This window comes from Vanessa atalanta, chromosome Z (assembly GCF_905147765.1).
Source record: "Vanessa atalanta chromosome Z, ilVanAtal1.2, whole genome shotgun sequence".
Taxonomy (NCBI): Eukaryota; Metazoa; Arthropoda; class Insecta; order Lepidoptera; family Nymphalidae; genus Vanessa; species Vanessa atalanta.
This window is the reverse complement of record NC_061902.1, coordinates 13285201-13304749: the sequence shown is the minus strand read 5'-3', so window position 1 is coordinate 13304749 and position 19549 is coordinate 13285201. Positions and strand designations below refer to the sequence as shown.

The 19549-nt window shown below is 31.9% G+C and overlaps 1 protein-coding gene across 2 annotated transcripts in view; it reads left to right on the top strand.

Moving 5' to 3' along the window:
- The window catches only part of LOC125076067 (cAMP-specific 3',5'-cyclic phosphodiesterase 4A-like), a 151392-nt gene extending 136323 nt beyond the window's left edge, over positions 1 to 15069 (top strand). The window contains exons 8-11 of one of the 2 annotated variants that reach the window (XM_047688010.1): positions 11969 to 12209; positions 12544 to 13479; positions 13675 to 13958; positions 14268 to 15069. In XM_047688010.1, the coding sequence (XP_047543966.1) occupies positions 11969 to 12209; positions 12544 to 13479; positions 13675 to 13958; positions 14268 to 14312 (1506 nt within the window). In that variant the 3' untranslated portion in view covers positions 14313 to 15069. Of the gene's footprint in view, positions 1 to 11968; positions 12210 to 12543; positions 13480 to 13674; positions 13969 to 14267 lie in introns of both variants that reach the window. The other variant, XM_047688011.1, reaches the window with a different exon arrangement.
- Positions 15070 to 19549: the final 4480 nt, after the last annotated feature.

The window sequence follows — 19549 nt, the reverse complement described above, 5'->3', positions numbered from 1 at the left end:
TTTATCCGACTTTTATATATCGAAAAATCTCATTTTGATCGTCACCATCTGACGAATATTCGCCTGCAATATAAAAATCTAACATTCGATTTTAAGCACTCGCCTGTTGTCGAGTAGGTTCTTATTACAATGACGGAAAAATTATATAATTACAGGTTGCGCAATGTACTCAGTTCTTTGCACTCCCTTGTGTAGTGATCTAATCTGAGCTAAGGCGGAATGATCACGTTGAGGGCTGCCTTTATGTGTAATCCTGATTTTGTTCGTATTCTATGCATGTATCGTTCATCTGATTAATATGTGACTTTGTTCATAAGTGATGACTTTCTACCATAACACCACCAATGTACAATAATACGTGACTCGTCTCAGAGGCTAGTTCGTCTTCTACGTGTTCGTGCGTCTCCGAATGTTATATACATTGACGGGCGAAAAGTTAAGCCGTGATTGAAAATTATTACATATTTTTGGTTATCCATAAATGTACATATGAATTATAATCATTTTTTTATTACAAAAAACCCGATTAACGGTGATTATTTCAAACTCCAAAACAATTAAATAATATCAAGCGTTGTGAAGGAAGATAACTTCTGAAAAGGTTTCTAATTCTAAATCGGGTACGCCAAAGGAATGGAATCCTGTCGTTGCACCTCTCAATTTGGTCTTTTGATCAGTGTTATTTTCAAAACTCTAGGCATGAATACGCCTACTACATGACTAATGAGAATACTTTAATGAAATATCATATCATATATGTAAATATCATAAGATGATATTGTATTATTAAATATACTAGTTTTAGCCCTCGTGTTAAGGTCATCGTAAGCTTCACTTATAAAATGGGTATAACATACTTCAATATCAAATTTCATCAAATTCAGTTTACTGGCTTAGCCGTGAAATCACAACAGACAGACAGAGTTACTTTCTCATTTATACTATCAGTTTATATTCACATATACTAGACCTTTACCAAGTTATTTAATTATATACTTTAGAAAAATATTTTTCCACCTAAAGAGGCACTGCAAGGCACGCTCCATTGCACGTCGGCAAATAAAATCTTCTCGACATTTGAGAACTCAAACTTTATTTCGTTTATCATCAAAGAAACTTATTTATCGTTCAACTAAATGTTATAATACAAAGATAACATTTGAATTACGCAATGTCTAAAACTGTTCGTAGAGATCCAATACATAACTAGACAATGTAAAGTCATTACACACTATCCGATCGTTATATACCAATATTATAATATAAACTGTATTTAATATTATTAAGAAGTAACTTGACATTGGTGTTGATTTAAAGTAGTTTCGAAGGATCGTTTTTCAATACGATCGGGCTTGCTATTGTATGTTTTGATTTTCGATTCGAATATTCGTTTCAATTTTAATGGCAGTTTTCCTAAGTGACGTTTCAATATCACGAACACGTAAATCAGGTGCTCAATAGGTTAATTATTAAACACGTTCCTCGTCAAAATCGTGTTTAGAATAAAAGAGAAGCAAATTAAACGTGTTATAATTTATCTCATTTTGAAACTAAACCCTTTCGTCCTCAAATGTCTGTCTTCCCATCTTGTTTAAAATGACGCTTAATAACTGTCGCGTTAATTTGAATAACATTAGAGATGTACTAGTACTTATTAAAAAGTAAAAGCTAAAAACAATTAAATTTAATTCTTCATCAATGGATTCTTCATAAATACATGTCTTATCATTCATATTTAAAATTGAGAATTTTTCATTAGTACTTTCTCTTGGATGATATTTCGAATGAATTTCAACATTTTATAAGTTTTTTTGATGACGGAAGTCAACAATCATTTTCTTTATTAAAATATGAATAATGCCATGTAACTTTAATTTAATTAATTTGTTACATATAAATCATAATGAACAGTCGATAAATTTTTCATCTCACGCCCATATTAATTTAGAGAAATGACGCAGCCACATATTTAATGAAGTTACACCATGTAGAGTTAGAAGCTTGATTCTACATGAGATCTGACAACATTTTGACAGCTTGTGAGTCATATTATGGTCTTGGCAACATTTTACGTGAAAATGTTTTTGGTGAGATAATAACTGTCAAAATAAAGAATTAAAAATATTTTTAAAGTTGCTTTGCTTTTTTGCGACCTCGTTGCCTGGTTTAGTGTTTGTAAATTGGTTGTAGCTTAGACGTTGTCTGCTTCGTATTACGTACTAAAACTTCCGAAACGCGCTGCGTGTCTGGTATAAGTTTTATGTACGAGTATACTGCTTTAGTTGTTTTTTAGTTAGGTAATAAAAAAAAAACATCTCAACATTTATTAAAATATTTCTTTCCTTTTGTTAAAGTCCTAAAAATTATTAGCTAGAATTAAGACCGCAGATCTCGAGGTCCTAGGTTCAAATCACAGGTCGACCCCGGATCCTAGAAGTTGCAAGAGTTGCACTCTCGTGATGCAGAAAGCGCATTAAATCGTTGGTCCCGCATATGGACTCCGTTTAGTCGTGCCGGATTATCTGTCCCATCGGATTATGAGAGAGCACCTGAGTTTGCGCACATACATTGAACACTATAATAAGTCATGTATAATTGGCTAGTCTCACTTAAGCTTAGCCGCCGTGGTCTAAAATTAAATTAACCTAAATGTTTTGTCTAGAATATCGTGCTAATAACACATCGGTACTTTAGCTGCCTATAGTTGCCTATTAATTTGATGAAAAATAAAACACCTCGAGTTACAATGTACAAGTTTCAGGGTTCAATAAAAGCATAACTTATATTTTTATCGTATTTTCACTCGACGCGTTACGTAACGTAGACGCTGAGTTTCATTGTTACGTTTGAAACTTCAAATATTGTACAAAACGTTTACGCAAGACGTTTTTTTTTATTGTGTTTCGATTATATTTTTATAGAAATTTGCTACATTTTACAAAACGATCGCGTTTTCGGAGCACTTCTAAATATTCGAGCGACGCGTTTGAATTTTCTACTTTATAAAAATATAAAATGACACATTGCAGAAAATTTTCGTTACTTAGCAATTATATATACCTCATGCTAGTCACGTTTGAGAACGAAATTAGACTAATTTATACTTTTTTTAACATAAAATAAATCCTTCCTTTGGTATAAACAAAAAATGTGTTGCATTTATTGGTATAATGGATTCAAGTATTGCGTGTGGTCTAATTCGATCCTTTTCGGACGAAATTGTACTCCTTGTGTGCCCAATTTTAATACATTTCGAGTGATACGTTAAATCCCTTAAACAATAAATTCTAAAAAAATATGATATACAATAATTCTAAATTCGCAATACCAAAATTTTATAAAATACCTAAAATGCATAATTTGATAAAAATGCATTTAGTATCTTAAAAACATTATTCACGACAATTATCCGTATGAAATTTCATAATAAATTACTACCATTCAAGGATTTAACATTACAAAGAATAGTTTTCAAATAAGACGCTGTAGAGGCAAAGCTCTAGTCTACTTTGTTGCAAATTGTATTAAACAGATGGTTTAGAGAACCTGCAAATACGTATTTTAATTTAGCGGAACTCGAATTACAAAAATCTGATTTTATTTCGATTAAATTGTTTAATGTTTGTTTTGCATCTCTATTAGAAAATGAATCATTCATTGTTAAATTTTATCGTTTACACTGTGCTATCTAAAATATACGAATAACCTTTTTATTTTATATCAAAATTTTATTTGAATTTATTTGAAGTTTAAAAAAGTTAAAAATATTTCGATTTACAAAATTATATGTCAAAACACACACAACTTGGACATTAAGTAATCGTTTTCACATTTTTTAATTCATAAACAAAAAAATATGAGAAAATACTTCGGTGTGTAAAAAAATATTCATAATGAGTTCGAATAGATATGCGTTTCATCTATTCATCAGATTTTATTATATATTATATTAACAATAAAACGGTATGACAATATACTGGGTTAGTGAGCCAGTCTATCGTAAATGTACCTTAACAAAACTAATTGTATTTATATAAATAAATTAGAATTCAGTTTGTCTGTACAGGTGTTACGCTATCGTAAACGAACGCTACTCAGATTGTAAAGTTTATCATACCGATTATATTTGTCTTTAACAAAGAGATTCTGAAAGTCCTCCAACTCTAATAGTAAAAAATCAATAATACAGTTGTACTCTGTATAAAAACTGACTTATATTAATTTTAATAAAATTAATTTTATAAGAGAACAACATTTATATTATTTAAAATTTTCAATAAATTTCTTTTAGATAAACTTCGCGGTCGATAGCGGTGACATTAATAAGACATCAGTCATTGTGCACACTATCTTACGTGTGACACACAGCGTATGTCAGATCGTGAGCAGTTCATTCACACGCGCTCGTTTAGGATGTAGTCTATAGATAACGTGCGTTTCGCAACTAGTTTCGCAATTCCGACGCATGCCGCACAATCTATATTAGGCTGATCACCCACACGCGAGCGTGACGTATCTTTAAGATTATGTACCACGGCGTTTATAATTGTATTGTATGTACTGCCTAACCGTCTCGGTTTCGTACGATTTAAATAATATTTTTTAAAAAAAGTAGAACCCCATAAGCAGAGCTATATGTACCGGGACTTAAATCATCTACGGAAACACAACAAACACACACTCAAAAAAAATTTTAAAGTCGTACCGCTTTAGGAAGTGTGATTGTGTGTGTGTGATAAGTGTTCACTAACAAACTTACGCGTTATATTATTAAGATTATTTCATGCCATGCTCTCTTAGAGAAGTATTCAAAGATTTGCTAAATATTTTAATCGTGGCAACTATACGAATGTTTTCTATTAAATTTATGTTTTATATCATTTTGTAATTTAAATGCCGCATTACTTGTGTTGCTAGAACAAGTCGCACTTGCAAACACCAAAGAAAACCAAGCAGTTTAAGTGAAATCGAGTACAGTGCAGTGCTGCCTGTATGGTCTGAGACTTACTCTCCTTTGGAGAAGAAAGCTTGGCGCTTATTTGTCGCGTATCTTCAATGCCGGTTGGTGAAGAGACATGAGTCACATGCAAGACTCCTCACGATATTATCTTCCTACGCCGAGCTCGAGATGAATTATAAATATTAATTAGGATCTTAAAATTCAGTGGTTCCTATCCAGATTGCGTATTACGAGAGTGTGTGTCGTAAGATTTCGGTATAAATACTCTTCATTGTGTTTCATATTCTCCCTGAAAGCATAACAGACAGACTGATAGGCACAGTTTCTTCTGCTTTTTATAATTAGTATAGATACACACTCCACAGTAGCGGATCTTCTTACAGTGGATCAATACCCTAAGTATTAACGACTACTGCTTTCACAGAATGGCCAATGTATAAATTGAATGATTGCCAATCGAATACATTGTATGTAGGTATTATTTCTCTCAATAGTTTGACAATAGACAAGTCGAATATGTGTTTATGTAGAATGTAGATGTAACGTGTCGACAGATGCTATAAACGGCTTATTCCCAGATGTTCGACATTGACTCAAAGATGTATAAGTATATATTTTAATATTGTAATTATTATTTTAAATTTAAATTATTTATTATATTTATATAAGCTCCGGTTTCAAAGATGTTCCGATTTATGCCAAATATTTTATTATTTATTCCAAAAATATTTATGAAATCATATTTATTTCGAACATATAGTCACATACTTAATTCGAGTTTAACGCTTTTTTCCGTTAAACCTGAAATGAATTCACAAATTGTTACTCGTCACAATGTTAGTATTGTTTTAATTATGAACAAATTTAATTGTGATTTCCTTTTAGCATGTTAAGGAGGCGACAGCATTGTGTTAAAGCTGAGAGCTAATTAATTGCCCGTCAAATCTAGGTTTGAATAACGACAGAGCGAACACGCCGTCACTGTACTGTAATGTACTTTGTTTATAATATAACAATCATTAAATTAATTAAAATAATTATAATTCTAAATCGAATAAAGAATAACATTTTATTTAGTAAGAGTTATTTACATTAAGACCTTCATTATATATACGAATAATAATTCAAAATAGTTACTGTTCGATCACGACCGCGTGGAAGACTGGCAAATTTAAATGAAACTAATTTGGCTTAGTTTAATTTTTTTTTTCTTTTATTAAACCTCATATTTTAATAGAGTTGAGACAAGTTAGATAGCCTTACATATTTAGTTCGGGCAAAAATCTAAATAAAAGAATACTTCATTCAGGAAGGCTTTAAATAGAACTTTAGAAACGCCATTTTAAAAAATCATATAAAATGTAAAGCTATCCCCCCCGGTTCGGAGTATAGATTCTACCGATAAGAATTAGAATTTACTCCTTTCCACTGTTTTAAAATTATTTCTGACTGTGGTCTTATATTTTTTATTTTTCAATGAATTCTTGCCCCAGTCAAGATTTAAATGAAAACATTCGATAAAAACAGATATCCGTAAGAATGCTTATCTCGAATTATATGAAAAAAATGGAGATTATTTAAAATAAATTAATTATAAAATAATGTCAATAACAAATATAATTAATAATAAATTATATTATTATATACAATTTATTATTAATTCCACAACTTTCCATTTATAGAATATTAATAATTAATTATAATAATAATTAAACAAACACTTTTAAACGCAACCTTTAAATAAAATAATTTATTTCAAACGTCAAAACTTAAATTTACTAAAAACAAAAACTTATTTAACTTTTCTTATTCAGTGACAAGATATTTGATTTTAATAAATCAATAACTTTTTATTTTGGATACAAACGGTATTATTATATTAATATATATTATAATTAATAGTAAAAGGTTATCATAAAAATTACAAATTAAATAAGATGCCTCCTGTGAGCGAGACTATACGAATTCAATAGTGTTAAAATTTACGTATTCTTTGATTTAGGACTTTACATATATCATGTTTGTTTACATATTAAATTAATATGTATGTGCGTTATTATTGTAAGTTTCGTCTGCGATCTGTGACGCTTCGCTCACTGGATTGTTTTCCGCGATGAGATAAGATAACTTTAATCCATTAAATACCTCATTCCTCACGATGTGGCCACTACGGAGCTCCTCGATAATCTCTGCGTCGTGTTTTCAGCGAAGCAATTGAACGAAGCATCATCTAAGATCAATATATACATATATATATATAAGATCTTTATATGTATATACATATATCTAGGTCATGGTGGACAAACGGGTAGATAGCTCCCCTGATGTATAGTGACAATTACAGCAAACCGTAGTTGCACGTGCATTGTCGTCCTATAAAGAAATAAATATGTTGTTTTTTAAAGATTCCCAAGTCGTATTATTAAATCGCTAATGAATTCCGATTCTCCAGAGTAAGTTAAATATGCCAAAAAATCGCGATATCAAGTTGTTGGATGGAATTTGCAATTCTGGCGCGATGTCTGTAGATGAAACTCAGTGGCAGGGAACAAACAATACCTCGGACAATTCTCCATTCTCGATGCGGTAAAAGATGCAGAACGATACGAGTATAAGCGAAGGAAGCTTTTTGAGATATTCATTTGAGCCTTATTTTTCCTACCTGTCGAATCAATGTAACTTATTTTTACTATCAATTAATGACGGTGCAATTTCGACCAATGGGCGACCACTAGTGAGATTGTTTATCTTATTTCAAAATTCAATATATTTCTCTATTAATCACTTTAATGTCGCATACAAGCAGTAATTACGCGTCCGTCCGCTTGAACTTATTCCACACTAACGATGGATTTTGACGCAATATTCACCAAGACCTAAATAGAAATGAGTATTAATTTAATTATTTTTAGATCACGGATAAGGTCTAAGACGTTCGGTCCCTTTGATGTTTATAATGGATTAGTCATCCGTCAAATCAGCACACAGCAACTATTGTTTACGTGTATGTTTGTCGCTAGAATATCTGATGAGTGGGACCAACCAGCATAGAGCTCTACCGCTAGTAGGAATTTAGTAACTGATTTATTAATATCGAATAAATGTAACACCCAGGCTTTCTCTCGTGTCTGTCTTCTTCATCAGCGTTTTTCTCGAAGCCATCCTGTTTCAGAGTGTCGAAAAAACGAAAATCAGTAAGAATTCTATAAATACCTGAGTGACATGATTCAATTTGGGTTCCGCAGACAAGAATAGTGTAACGCTATTGTCGGCCCGTCATGTTCAATAATTTTGTACTGAAGACACGGATATCAATATAATTATATTTTAAGAACATAATAAAGGATTAGTATTAGTAGAAAATTGGTTTGGATTTATAAAAAGCCTATTCTGAATAATCATTTTCTGAATAACGGATTCAAATATGATAATAAATTTTTGTTGTTTTACATTTTCGTACATTCTTTAAAATATTGTAATTTGTACCCTAAAACATTTACATACTCCATCCTATACCAGAAACGTGTGAATATCTGAAACAAATGTGCACAAGAGTTCAAGTCTAATGTACATTCTTGAATAAAACGTAAACCATATTTTGACATTTGCCAAATAATTAAAAAAATGCTAAATATATCTGTGTCCACCTGATTCCAACAATATAACGAAAATACAATTGTCATAAAAACAACCAACGGCCGTTCAGCACATCTATTTTATTAAAAGGGTAAGGGTTATTGATATTGGTCCTGATTGTGCCAGACTACAGAATTATCGCGAAGAAATATAACTCGTGACATAATTTGATTATATTCTAAAAAGATATATGAAATTCGTTAAACGTTTACAAAGCAACGATCAGTTAATCTGGTCAACTGACCATTACTAAATCCAATAATAGTAGCTCCGAGACCACAGTGTCTATCGTAATTTATCATGGTACGCGCCTCGTTAATTGTTAGCGGTCCGACGAAAGCAAGTTATCAATAATGCAAAGTTAAATTTATTACGAGGTATTTGTTACATGGTAATTTATACGATGGAAACCTTTCGGTGCAATATGTCAACAGCTGCTGTTTATTAAAAAAAACTCTGTTTTTTTTTGGATACAACTCTTAATATATTAGAGTTTATTAATAAAGTGTACTTTGTTTACGAATGCAAATCCGTTCATGGGATTTTTTCATATGAAAGGATGGAAGGTATTTTTAACTACGTTCGTAATAGTCTTTCGTTCTCTAGAATAAATTTATTTATTTTATTTATAACTAGCGACCCTCCCCGACTTCGCACGGGTGCAATGCTGATACTAAATATACTAAAGAATGTCTTACAACGTTAACTGTTTTATGTCATCAGACAATACAAAACGCTATTCTTTATTAAATCTGTGATATCTTCGAAAATATTAATTCAAATTACATGCTGTAAAAGACCATATTGTTTAAAGTATAGGATAAAAATGGTTATTGTGAGTTATCCCTAAGAGATAGATACCATCGCAGACTTTTTTGAAGACCTCTTTAAGTTGTACAGTACTGAACAACTTACTAACATTATTTTGATCTATCTCGTAGGGTTCAGCCAACGTTTGCAATGTAAGCGCAAAAAATGTGTTTATTTACGACACTCGAGAAACCTCTAAAATTATCAGTGTTTCTATACTATATTGTGCATGTATTATACATATAAACCTTCCTCTTGGATCAATCTATCTATTTAAAAAACCGCAACAAAATCCGTTGTGTAATATTAAATATCTAAGCATACATAGCGACAGACAGCGGTAAATGACTTTGTGTTATACTATGTATTAAAGGGCAAGTATACTGACAAATGGACCACCTGATAATATGTTATCAACACTTAGTAAACGTTGATTAAACCAGAAATTCAATTTTATGCAGAACAATGAGAGGTAATTGGGTGGTTCATAATCGAATGAGTAATGTGATTCGAATTTGTACAATTATTTGCTGAATGATCCTCATTAAATGATTGTTAATACCAATTACTACTTTCATACATTGGATTTGAACATCAATGCTATAGTTTATTCCCACAGATTCGATAACTTGAAGTTTTTAATTACGACGCGAATGTACTCAATTAAATATATTTAAAAGTTTCGTTATATTTTATATTTAATTACAATAAATTGCTATAAGTGCAATGAATAAATAAACAAAAGAGCGTGACACTAAAAGTGCAATCATTTTGCTCAAAAGTGTCTTATACAAAAGATTTAGACATATATTATTTTTATATTTAACTTATCATATTAAATTGATATTGAAAAAGTAAATCATTAACCAGTTAACTAGTCACTCGAACTTCATCACAATAAATCCCTCGTCTTTTGTTTTGTTAACACGCTTTGTTGACAAACGGCTAACCTTTTGTCTCAATATATAATTATAAATAATATATATATATATATATTCTCTAAATCATTTTGAAGAATTTCAAACGCTGTCAACACAGAAATTGTTGTTTGAGAGGACACTCAATAAAAAAACGTTAACTTCAAAGTTCGAAGTTGAAGAACGATAAGGATTATTACAAAAAATCAAATATATTTTTTTAAGTTCAATTAAAACTCGTGCACACATAGATAAAATTTTCCACGTGACAATTACATATCCATGCTTACAATATCTAGATTCTAATGAATCGATATTAATTTACTCACTCATATTCTCCCCTTAGAAATATTACATTAAATTTCTCTAACGTCTTGACAACTGTTATTTTTAAGATAATGGTCTAGCGTAACCCAAAAATTCTTCTCGATGTTTATCAATCATTGCTCATACTCGGAGTAATCCTAAATTGAGAAACTGGGTTATACACACAATAAAAACACGGTCAACGCTTGTTTTCCAGTTTGCCTAGTTAATTCCAATCTCCTAGACTTAGTACATCAGGTCGTTAATCACAATGATGTGCCATCTGGGGAGCCGCAGTCCCTAAGCTTTAAATAAAATAGTATTTATTAAAATAAAGGTCATCGACTGGACAGCTAAAACTGTGTATATTGTAATGTAACTTTAAAATAATATATAATAAATGCAACACTATATATATATATATATTTATTGTTTTAATCTTAAAAATATTTTAAAAAATTCTGATGTATTTATTACTTTCATATTATCTCTATTAACTCTTAAGATAAAATACATTTCATAGCTCGCAGCTTCTCAATTATATCTCTTTTGTATGTTTATAAATCGAATATATATACCTCTGATCCCTCTCCTCACTGCCGTCTTGGTCGAGTAAAGATACAAATCCCGAGACAGGCTAATAGAAAATTATTGTTTTTTTCTCTGAAGTAATTCTCAGTTGTCCAGAGTTGTAAAGCTTGTAAAGCCGTTGGTCTTGCGCCTGATCTCTCTATGGTCTAGTAAAATATTTGCAAACTTTAATATTTCCTTCAAAGACGTAGTCGATAGCCGACAGAGACAAGGAGTGGATATCAATTAGTAGAGTATAATTATTATTGTTCCCATTAAAACCAAACAAAATTTTTTAAAGTATTATGTAGAAAAATTAATATTTATATGACGGTACCGATTTACAATCGCCCGCTTGTAAGTTCAAATGATTATTTTATTAGCTTTTATGTAGGTTTAGTCTAAAACGAATAGCATGTGGAACACTCATCGACGCTACAGAGATCAATTCGAACATTTCCTATCAATAGAACGTTTCCTATCAATGGAACCATCGAATAATAATTCGATAAAACAGCAATCTGGCTAACGCACACTCATAGCTACTCGTGAAATTTAACAACAATATGCTATATACAAAATAGATAAATTTACGAAAAGGTTTCATGTAATTTAAATTAATCTCCTACGTATATAAAATTATTTAGTTATTTATTAATGAAAAATGAATACCCATTTTATTCTAACCTTAGGTAAATGTAAGAAAAACTTAAAATCTTAAATACATGCTAGTCTACTGAAATATTTAATTCAGCCTATTATTTCACAGACCTATTTGGACAACAACACCCTCGACATGAGGAACAGCGATCATCGGCACCTTGTGCTACAAATTGCACTAAAATGCGCCGACATATCCAACCCATGCCGGCCATGGGAGATCAGCAGGAAGTGGAGCCTGAAGGTGTGCGAGGAATTCTTCCGCCAGGGTGACTACGAACGCAAACTCAATCTACCAGTGACCGCGCTTTGTGATCGCCATACTACTTCGATACCAAAGATTCAGACTGGTAAATACGACTTTTAGTATTAAATAATATTATTAAATTTAAATTTATTCTGAATGTTATTTGTATCTCTAGCTTTTTTTTTATTTGATCATGTGTTCTAGAATTAATAATTATATATTCATATTCTACTCTGAAGCATTTGATACTGAATAAGTATCGGAAATTTTCGTAATTTCGACTTAGATATTATGCAACCTTATCAAATTACTAATATTCATTGGTCAATAAAGATTGATTATAACGATTCACTTCCTTTATGTATGACATGTATAACTGACTCCTATTTTTGTTTTGCTCGCGTACTAAAATAATGTAAACGTTTTGAAATCGACAGGATTTTTCAAGTACGTAGTAACGCCTCTAATCACCGAATGGCATCGTTTTCTACAAAACGACCTCTCCGCGCAAATGTTGGAGAATCTTGCATACAATCAAACCAAGTGGGAGTCATTTGTTGTACAAGAGATAGCCGAAGAGACTAAGACGGAAATATCTGAAGCGGACATGGTCGATGATGATTTGGAAACATGTTCCGGAACCAATATATCGGACAGCCAAGAATTTCTGATGCCACTAAGGCGAAGCTCTTTAAATCCCGTCAAACCGATTGGCTTGAAAGAACAACTGCGCCGTTTCTCTGTGCCACTTAATGTGTTCCAAGATACTCGGTTCAAGATCAAAGAGCGCAGTGGAATCGAAAGTACTGTGGGTAGTCTGCACTCAATCAACTCGCAAGTAAGCGTGCGATCTCAAATCGAACACACTGATTCAGCTGAGAAAGTTCTAAGCACAGAGAAACTTCTGCCCGATCTGTCGATAGCCTCTATCACTACGCCCATGCAAGCAACTCGGCTTAACACCGTGATCAAAGAAGGCGGAACCTGGAAATTGGTGAGGCAGCAGACATTCCCTCCGCTGGAGACCGTTGCTCGAACCCACGCTCTTTTAAGCCGCCCAATGCACACGAGCAACGAGGAAGCCATCTATCCATCTCGTAATACAACTGAATTTGCGCTGACTTTGGAAGAAAGGCTAAACAACTTATTCAAGGGTACCACAGATGCTACTAACGTAGGCACGATTGACGATTCTGACAGCCGACTAAGGGAGAGTTTTAAACTAACGGTCAAGCCGTCTTCGGGTGCCTCCCGTCGAGATTCTGCCACCGTGGGCAGTCAACTGCGTGACAATTTGTCTGCGGTACAGCTTAGCTCGTCTGAACAACTGCTTCGTCGTAGGAAATCCATGCCGAACGACGCTATTGCCTACTGTAAGTTACATAAAAAATCTCTCCTTATGTTTAAATATAACACTTTTATCAAAATCAAGATATTCACAAGAATTATTGACGTTTACAATAACACATAATATTATTTTTTTCACCCAGATCCTTTACATATATATTGCTTATCGAATTGGCTTTAACTGCCTAATACTTGAATTAATACAATTATTTATTTCACAGCTCCAAAAGAGAAAAAGATGCGTGAAATTATACCTCAGCTGCTGCGTCGCACGCTCTCTAGCAAGGATTGCTGGTCTCGCCGCCGCGGGTCAGCTCCAGCCCCAGTGGCGCCCTCCGAGCTGCGGGGTCTAACATCACTAGGAGCCTTGCGTCACAGCGTAAACGGAGGCAGGCGAAAGCCGGGTGCCATCGGTACTTGCCAACAGTGGCTCGCTAAAGCGACATACAGCGTCCAGGAACGCACGATGCAACATCTGCCACGCAGGGCCTCTTTGCCCGTTGAGGTGATTACAGGTGCTAAGTCGATGTTTTTTTTTTTAGCTTTGCATGATGTACTGTCTTAAGAAAGCTGCTGTTTGACGCTTTTAGCTCTGTCTTTTGGAGCCTTTAATAAGGGCCTTCGTTCATTGAGACGGTAAAATGAAGTAATAAAAAAATATATCACAAGAACTCAATGAATGTCAAGACCAAAATAATATCTACTCTAACTTAGCTTTTGTCGCAATGGCATGCATATATTTATTTATTATTTTATAAGTATCTCTTACCATCAAAGATAGATAAATAAATGAAGCTTCTGTTATTCTTTTCAGGTATATAATACCTCTGAACAGCCAAAAACCAATGAAAAGAAGTAAATACATAAATCGCGCCTGCATTGTATGCGCGGTTAATGTTTCACGGAATCGACAAAATTCTCTCGGAAATATATAATTAATTAAGAAGAGACATGACATGAGGATATAACAGTTACGGTGACAGTGCCCTCTAGCGAGTACGCGTACTAGGGTTGGTCCCTTGCGTGTGCTTCGTTAGTGCCCTCTCACGACTATACACTGTACCGTTGCAGCGGCACGCCAGCGTTCACAAGCGCTAGTGCTGCCATCTCAATGGTTGTAGAGCTGGTCTTGCAACCCGTGACGTCACACGACCGAGCAGAAATTATATTTCCTTAAGATTTTTTCTAAGTTTTAGTACAAATTGTTTTCTATAAACAGCGATGATTTTTTTTTGTGTTTGTTAAGTATTTATTAATTTAGTATATCTCTTTCTTGACTAACTTAGGTTTAGTTTCTTTACCTTGTTCGAGTTGGCTGAGGGCCACGAAGTCGTCGCTAACGGACACGACCCAGCATTCAAAGCGAATGCCAAATTTTAAAAACAAGGAGTAGAGTCTCATAATCAATAACTTTTAGTATTTGAAAGTTATATAGTCATAGTTTTAAGCTCTTCTGTTTAAGATCTTATTCAAACGCCCTTTTGGCGTTCAACTATGAAGTATATTTATTACTATTCGTGTTATATTACTAAATTCAGTATTACCAATATTAAAAAATAAATCATTCAAAAAAAAAAAACATAATGACGATTAACAATTTATGGACTTACCGTCGCCGTCGCAGCTGCATCGGCTTCATTAAATTAAAAAAAAAAAAAACTTCATTACTAAAAATCCACTATCGTCGCATCAGAAGTTTAAAAACAATTAATGTGAACTGGGGTCATATTCATTAAAAAAGAAAATATCACTTGATATTTAAATGTATTTAAAGACTCGCGTCGGTATTCAATGTATTTGTATTAAATATTTATGAGTAGTAATAGTGAACGTATGTCTCACACAGTATATAGTTAGCAATCAGCATCGATTATCTATAGGAATATATTTCCTCTGAGTAGAGCATTTTGTTATGAAGGAGACATGAGCTTGATTTAGGATAACAAAATTTTCTTGCTTAGCGGAATTGAACTGAAGACGAACTGTTTTCTAAATTGTTCGAAAGTTAGGTTCGAATGTAAAATGGGGAGAGAGAACGGACTGCTGCCTTGCTCAGTGGAAATTATATTTATATTATTAATATTATATATCAATATTTAATTAGTCGTAGTTACATGGTTATCGTTAAAAGTTTATCCAATCACAAAAATATTTAAAAAAAAAAAACCAAAAAAAAAACAATGTTATTGATGTCAATCGTCGTCTATTTATTCGTATATGTTTTATAAAATATTGTGCATTAAGGTAGACTCCATGAAGGTTTTACAATAGGTTTAATATTATATAGTCATCTTAATATTGTAATAGTTCCCTTGCAATTCGGAACGTAATCAGTAAGTTTCAAATAAACCGACGTCTAGTCTTATTTTGCATTCTTTATTTAAATATTTATTTTCGCTTTGTTAACAAAAGGCGTAAGTGTCAATCTTTAACTAATAAAAATAAGTCCTTATAAAATTGACGGTAGTCTTGAAATTGCGCGAATTCAAAGCAACTTATAATCGTATGTTCATTAAAATTGATCATATTATCATTGGTATATTAATGATAATAATAATCCATTGAGAATTTTAAGCATACTATCAAAGTATTGTGACTATGAACACTTTAGATGCAGTACCGTTTCGGCTCCATCAGGAACGGTGGCACGTCACGAATCACATATGATATCCGTCAATTGGGACGCGCCAATGCTGCAAGAGATTTTCACCGTAGTGATAAGATTAGTTTAAATATAACAGTATTTACGAAGCGACATGACATGTTAGGTTATAAGTACACTAGTAGTCTAGTATATTCTAAGTACGATCACCCTCACTCAGTTACAGATCTTCGTCCTTCTTTTAATATAATTTAGCACAATTGTAAGTTAAGTTTTTTCTACTAGACTTAAGTGTTGATTATTATAATATATATTATATTTTCATTATATTATGACATCTTATCAAATTCGTTGAATTTCAATATATTAATGTCATTTGATAAAAAAAAAATAGTTCGATTTATTTTTACAATTTACAATTTAAAACATTTAAGTATTGTTAAAATGTTGACGCCGTTAAATGATATAATTGTTGTAATGCAAACAAAAATATAATCATTTGTTAATTATGTATCTGTGGTAACGAGACATTGACTCGTTTCGATTTTAGTTCCGATTTATTATGTAAAAAAAAATAATTTAATTCAAAGAAAACTTAATAATAGAAAATGCTCAATACTAAGATTATTTTATAGTTTTACTAATTATTTTCAAGTATGACACTACTTTAGGAATATACATAAATAAATTAGGAATATATATGATTTATATTTAAAATGAAACGTTTAATTTTATTACCGTTATAAAGTTTAACAATGATATATACGCAACGTTTTTTTAGGATTAAATACTTCGTTACTACTTCGCTCTTTAAAATTTTTATTTAAAAAAAAATCTCAACCATCCCGCGTCATTCAACCATCATATTTCTCTACAAATATCTGTAGGTACGCTCAAAATATAATAATTGTTAGGAAAGCTAAACCGTTTAAAGTATTTCATGAGGTTTTAAAATTCAGGCACTAATTGATGTTGCTTAAATATATTAAAAAAAAAAAAGTAGTTGACCAGTTCGACGTTCGTTCACAAGTTCTATGACCCCAGTATAAAATCTATAGTAATGTGTTTATTGGTGTTGTAGTAGATATTATGTGTCATTACTAAGTATATGTATCTTACCATAAAAGACCCGATTTTAAGTATATATGTTCATTTCAATAATAACCTCTCACTGTCTGTAAATCGTATTGCTTTGTATAAATTATCACAAAATTAATTAATTAAAGATTTGAGGAGAAATAGATATCCAAGTATTTTCTACGTCGCAGTGAAATATTACAATAAAATACATGATTGTTTTATAATATGGCCATTTTGAAATTGAGACGTTTTTGCTTCAAGCACATCTAGCAAATTTGGTTTTTTGAGTAACACACGTTCTACTCATACTAAAATCGGGTCCAGAATTCATGTTACTATTTTAATGTGTAGAAACAGGTTTAAAATTACATGTAATCGTTATATTAGATTGAATGTTGAATTCTATTTTCTCATTGTCATATAATAGACCGAGATAGATAGAATATCGAGGCATTATGTAATCCAAACTATGGAATTTCTTCTATCTTCGAAAACATAACTTGCTTGATCGAGTCGATATTATAAAGAACAATCTAGATACTTTTCGTTCCAAAACAATAAATATTAATACCCAATACTTCACAGAAACTATTATAACACCTATTTCTATAACAGAAAATTTAAGACCAAAGGTTGAAATCGTTATGAACTGTAGCGACAGCAAAACATTCTCAGAAGACTGTCCATATATTTTTAAGACATTTTGACCAGACTTTACAGAATTTGAAAAGTTGGTACAGTCGTCGAGATATTTACACAGTTTATTTTTGTAATAATGAATTGTCACGTATCGCTAAGAAAAATTGTGCGTTTTTGCTGTCGTTACAACAGTTAACTGTCTGATATTTCGAATCTGTATAAATATTATTTCATGATCATTACACGTTTGTTACAAAATGATCCAGGTATTCGGATAGTCTGATTACCAAACCAAACAAAAGTATTAAATAGATGACGTCTTATGAGGAAAATATAATACGGCTTTACTTGTAAATGTTGTTTAGGAGGTGATTAATAAAATACCGTTGCGTCCTCTTCTTTCAAATATCAATCAATGATGTAAGAAAGAGAAAATATGTGTTTCGCTAATCACCTGCAAAATTACACTAAAGCTAAAATTATTTTTCAAAATATAACGTCTCACGGGGACTCGTTCCCGGGTTTTTCGAACAGACGTTTAATGATCGATGATATAACATACTTTTGGTAACCTCCGAATTAATTACAATTTTTCTTAAACTTATGATAGTCTGTTTAATATAGTTCTTGTCAAAACTATTACTTTAAGTTTCTTGAGCCTTGTAAAACGTTTCATATGTGTTCTAATTGTCAAAGGCAGAATGTACATTTTATTTCGCTTATTTAGGTAAATATATTCTAGCATATCATTTTAACATTTTGTGTAGATGTTAAATGGGCACAAAGACGGTGGTATTTTCAGTTCACTTGAGGTGCACAAATTTATGAGAGGCAATTCTAATTTAATTTTTACTTAAGTTAATTTTAAGTTTAATTTTCTCAAGTACAATTGTTCGCGCTGGTAGCATAGGTTAATTGATAAACTTTGTACATCTCTTTCTAAGTGTGTCTTGTTATAGTAAAGACTAAGACGGAACGGTGTGCAGTTTTACGTAAGTTATCGATCTAGAGTAAGGTATGTCTAATTGGACACAGGTTAGGCGTTTGGTAGGATTTATTATGTATTTCGTAACCGCGAGACGACGGCGTCGCCTCGAGTTACAGCAACGAGCGAAAACACGTCGTAACTACGTTGCTTTTGAAAATAAATGTTTTATTTTTCTTTTTTTTTTCGTTTTATTTATTTCATTTATTTTGTATTTTTCTAAACTTCATTATGATTTCGTTAACTTTCCAGGACCATCTGAAACACAGGCGTACCTTTATATTATATACTATTACGAATTTAAATTTTACTAACAGCATTTTATCTATTTATAATATTTGGTAAAGATGTACTACGATCGACTTATAATGTTTTACATTCGAAGACTGCTATTAATTTGATATACTATTGGAAGTAGACCTGTGTTGTTAGGTATGTTTAATCTTTATCAATGTACACAACTATGTAGTTTCTTAGTAGTAATATTAATGTGTACCTTCTTGATATACCCACTTATATAATATTTTCGACAATCGGTGTATTTTCCGTGTCTTTCTTGAATGTGAATAAAATTATTTCCCCAATATTGTTGTTTCATTTTTTTTTTGTTTTTCTGACATTGAGCGCAAAATATTCTGCCAATGTCACGTGTTAAAAAAATACTTGTATCGTGTAGATTTTTCTACTCGCTAAATAAAATGTATTGGCCCGGCTTCTCACGAGTGAAATTAAAAAAAGAAAACGATATGATGGAAATATAACTTTTACGCCGTAACACTAAGGACTAATG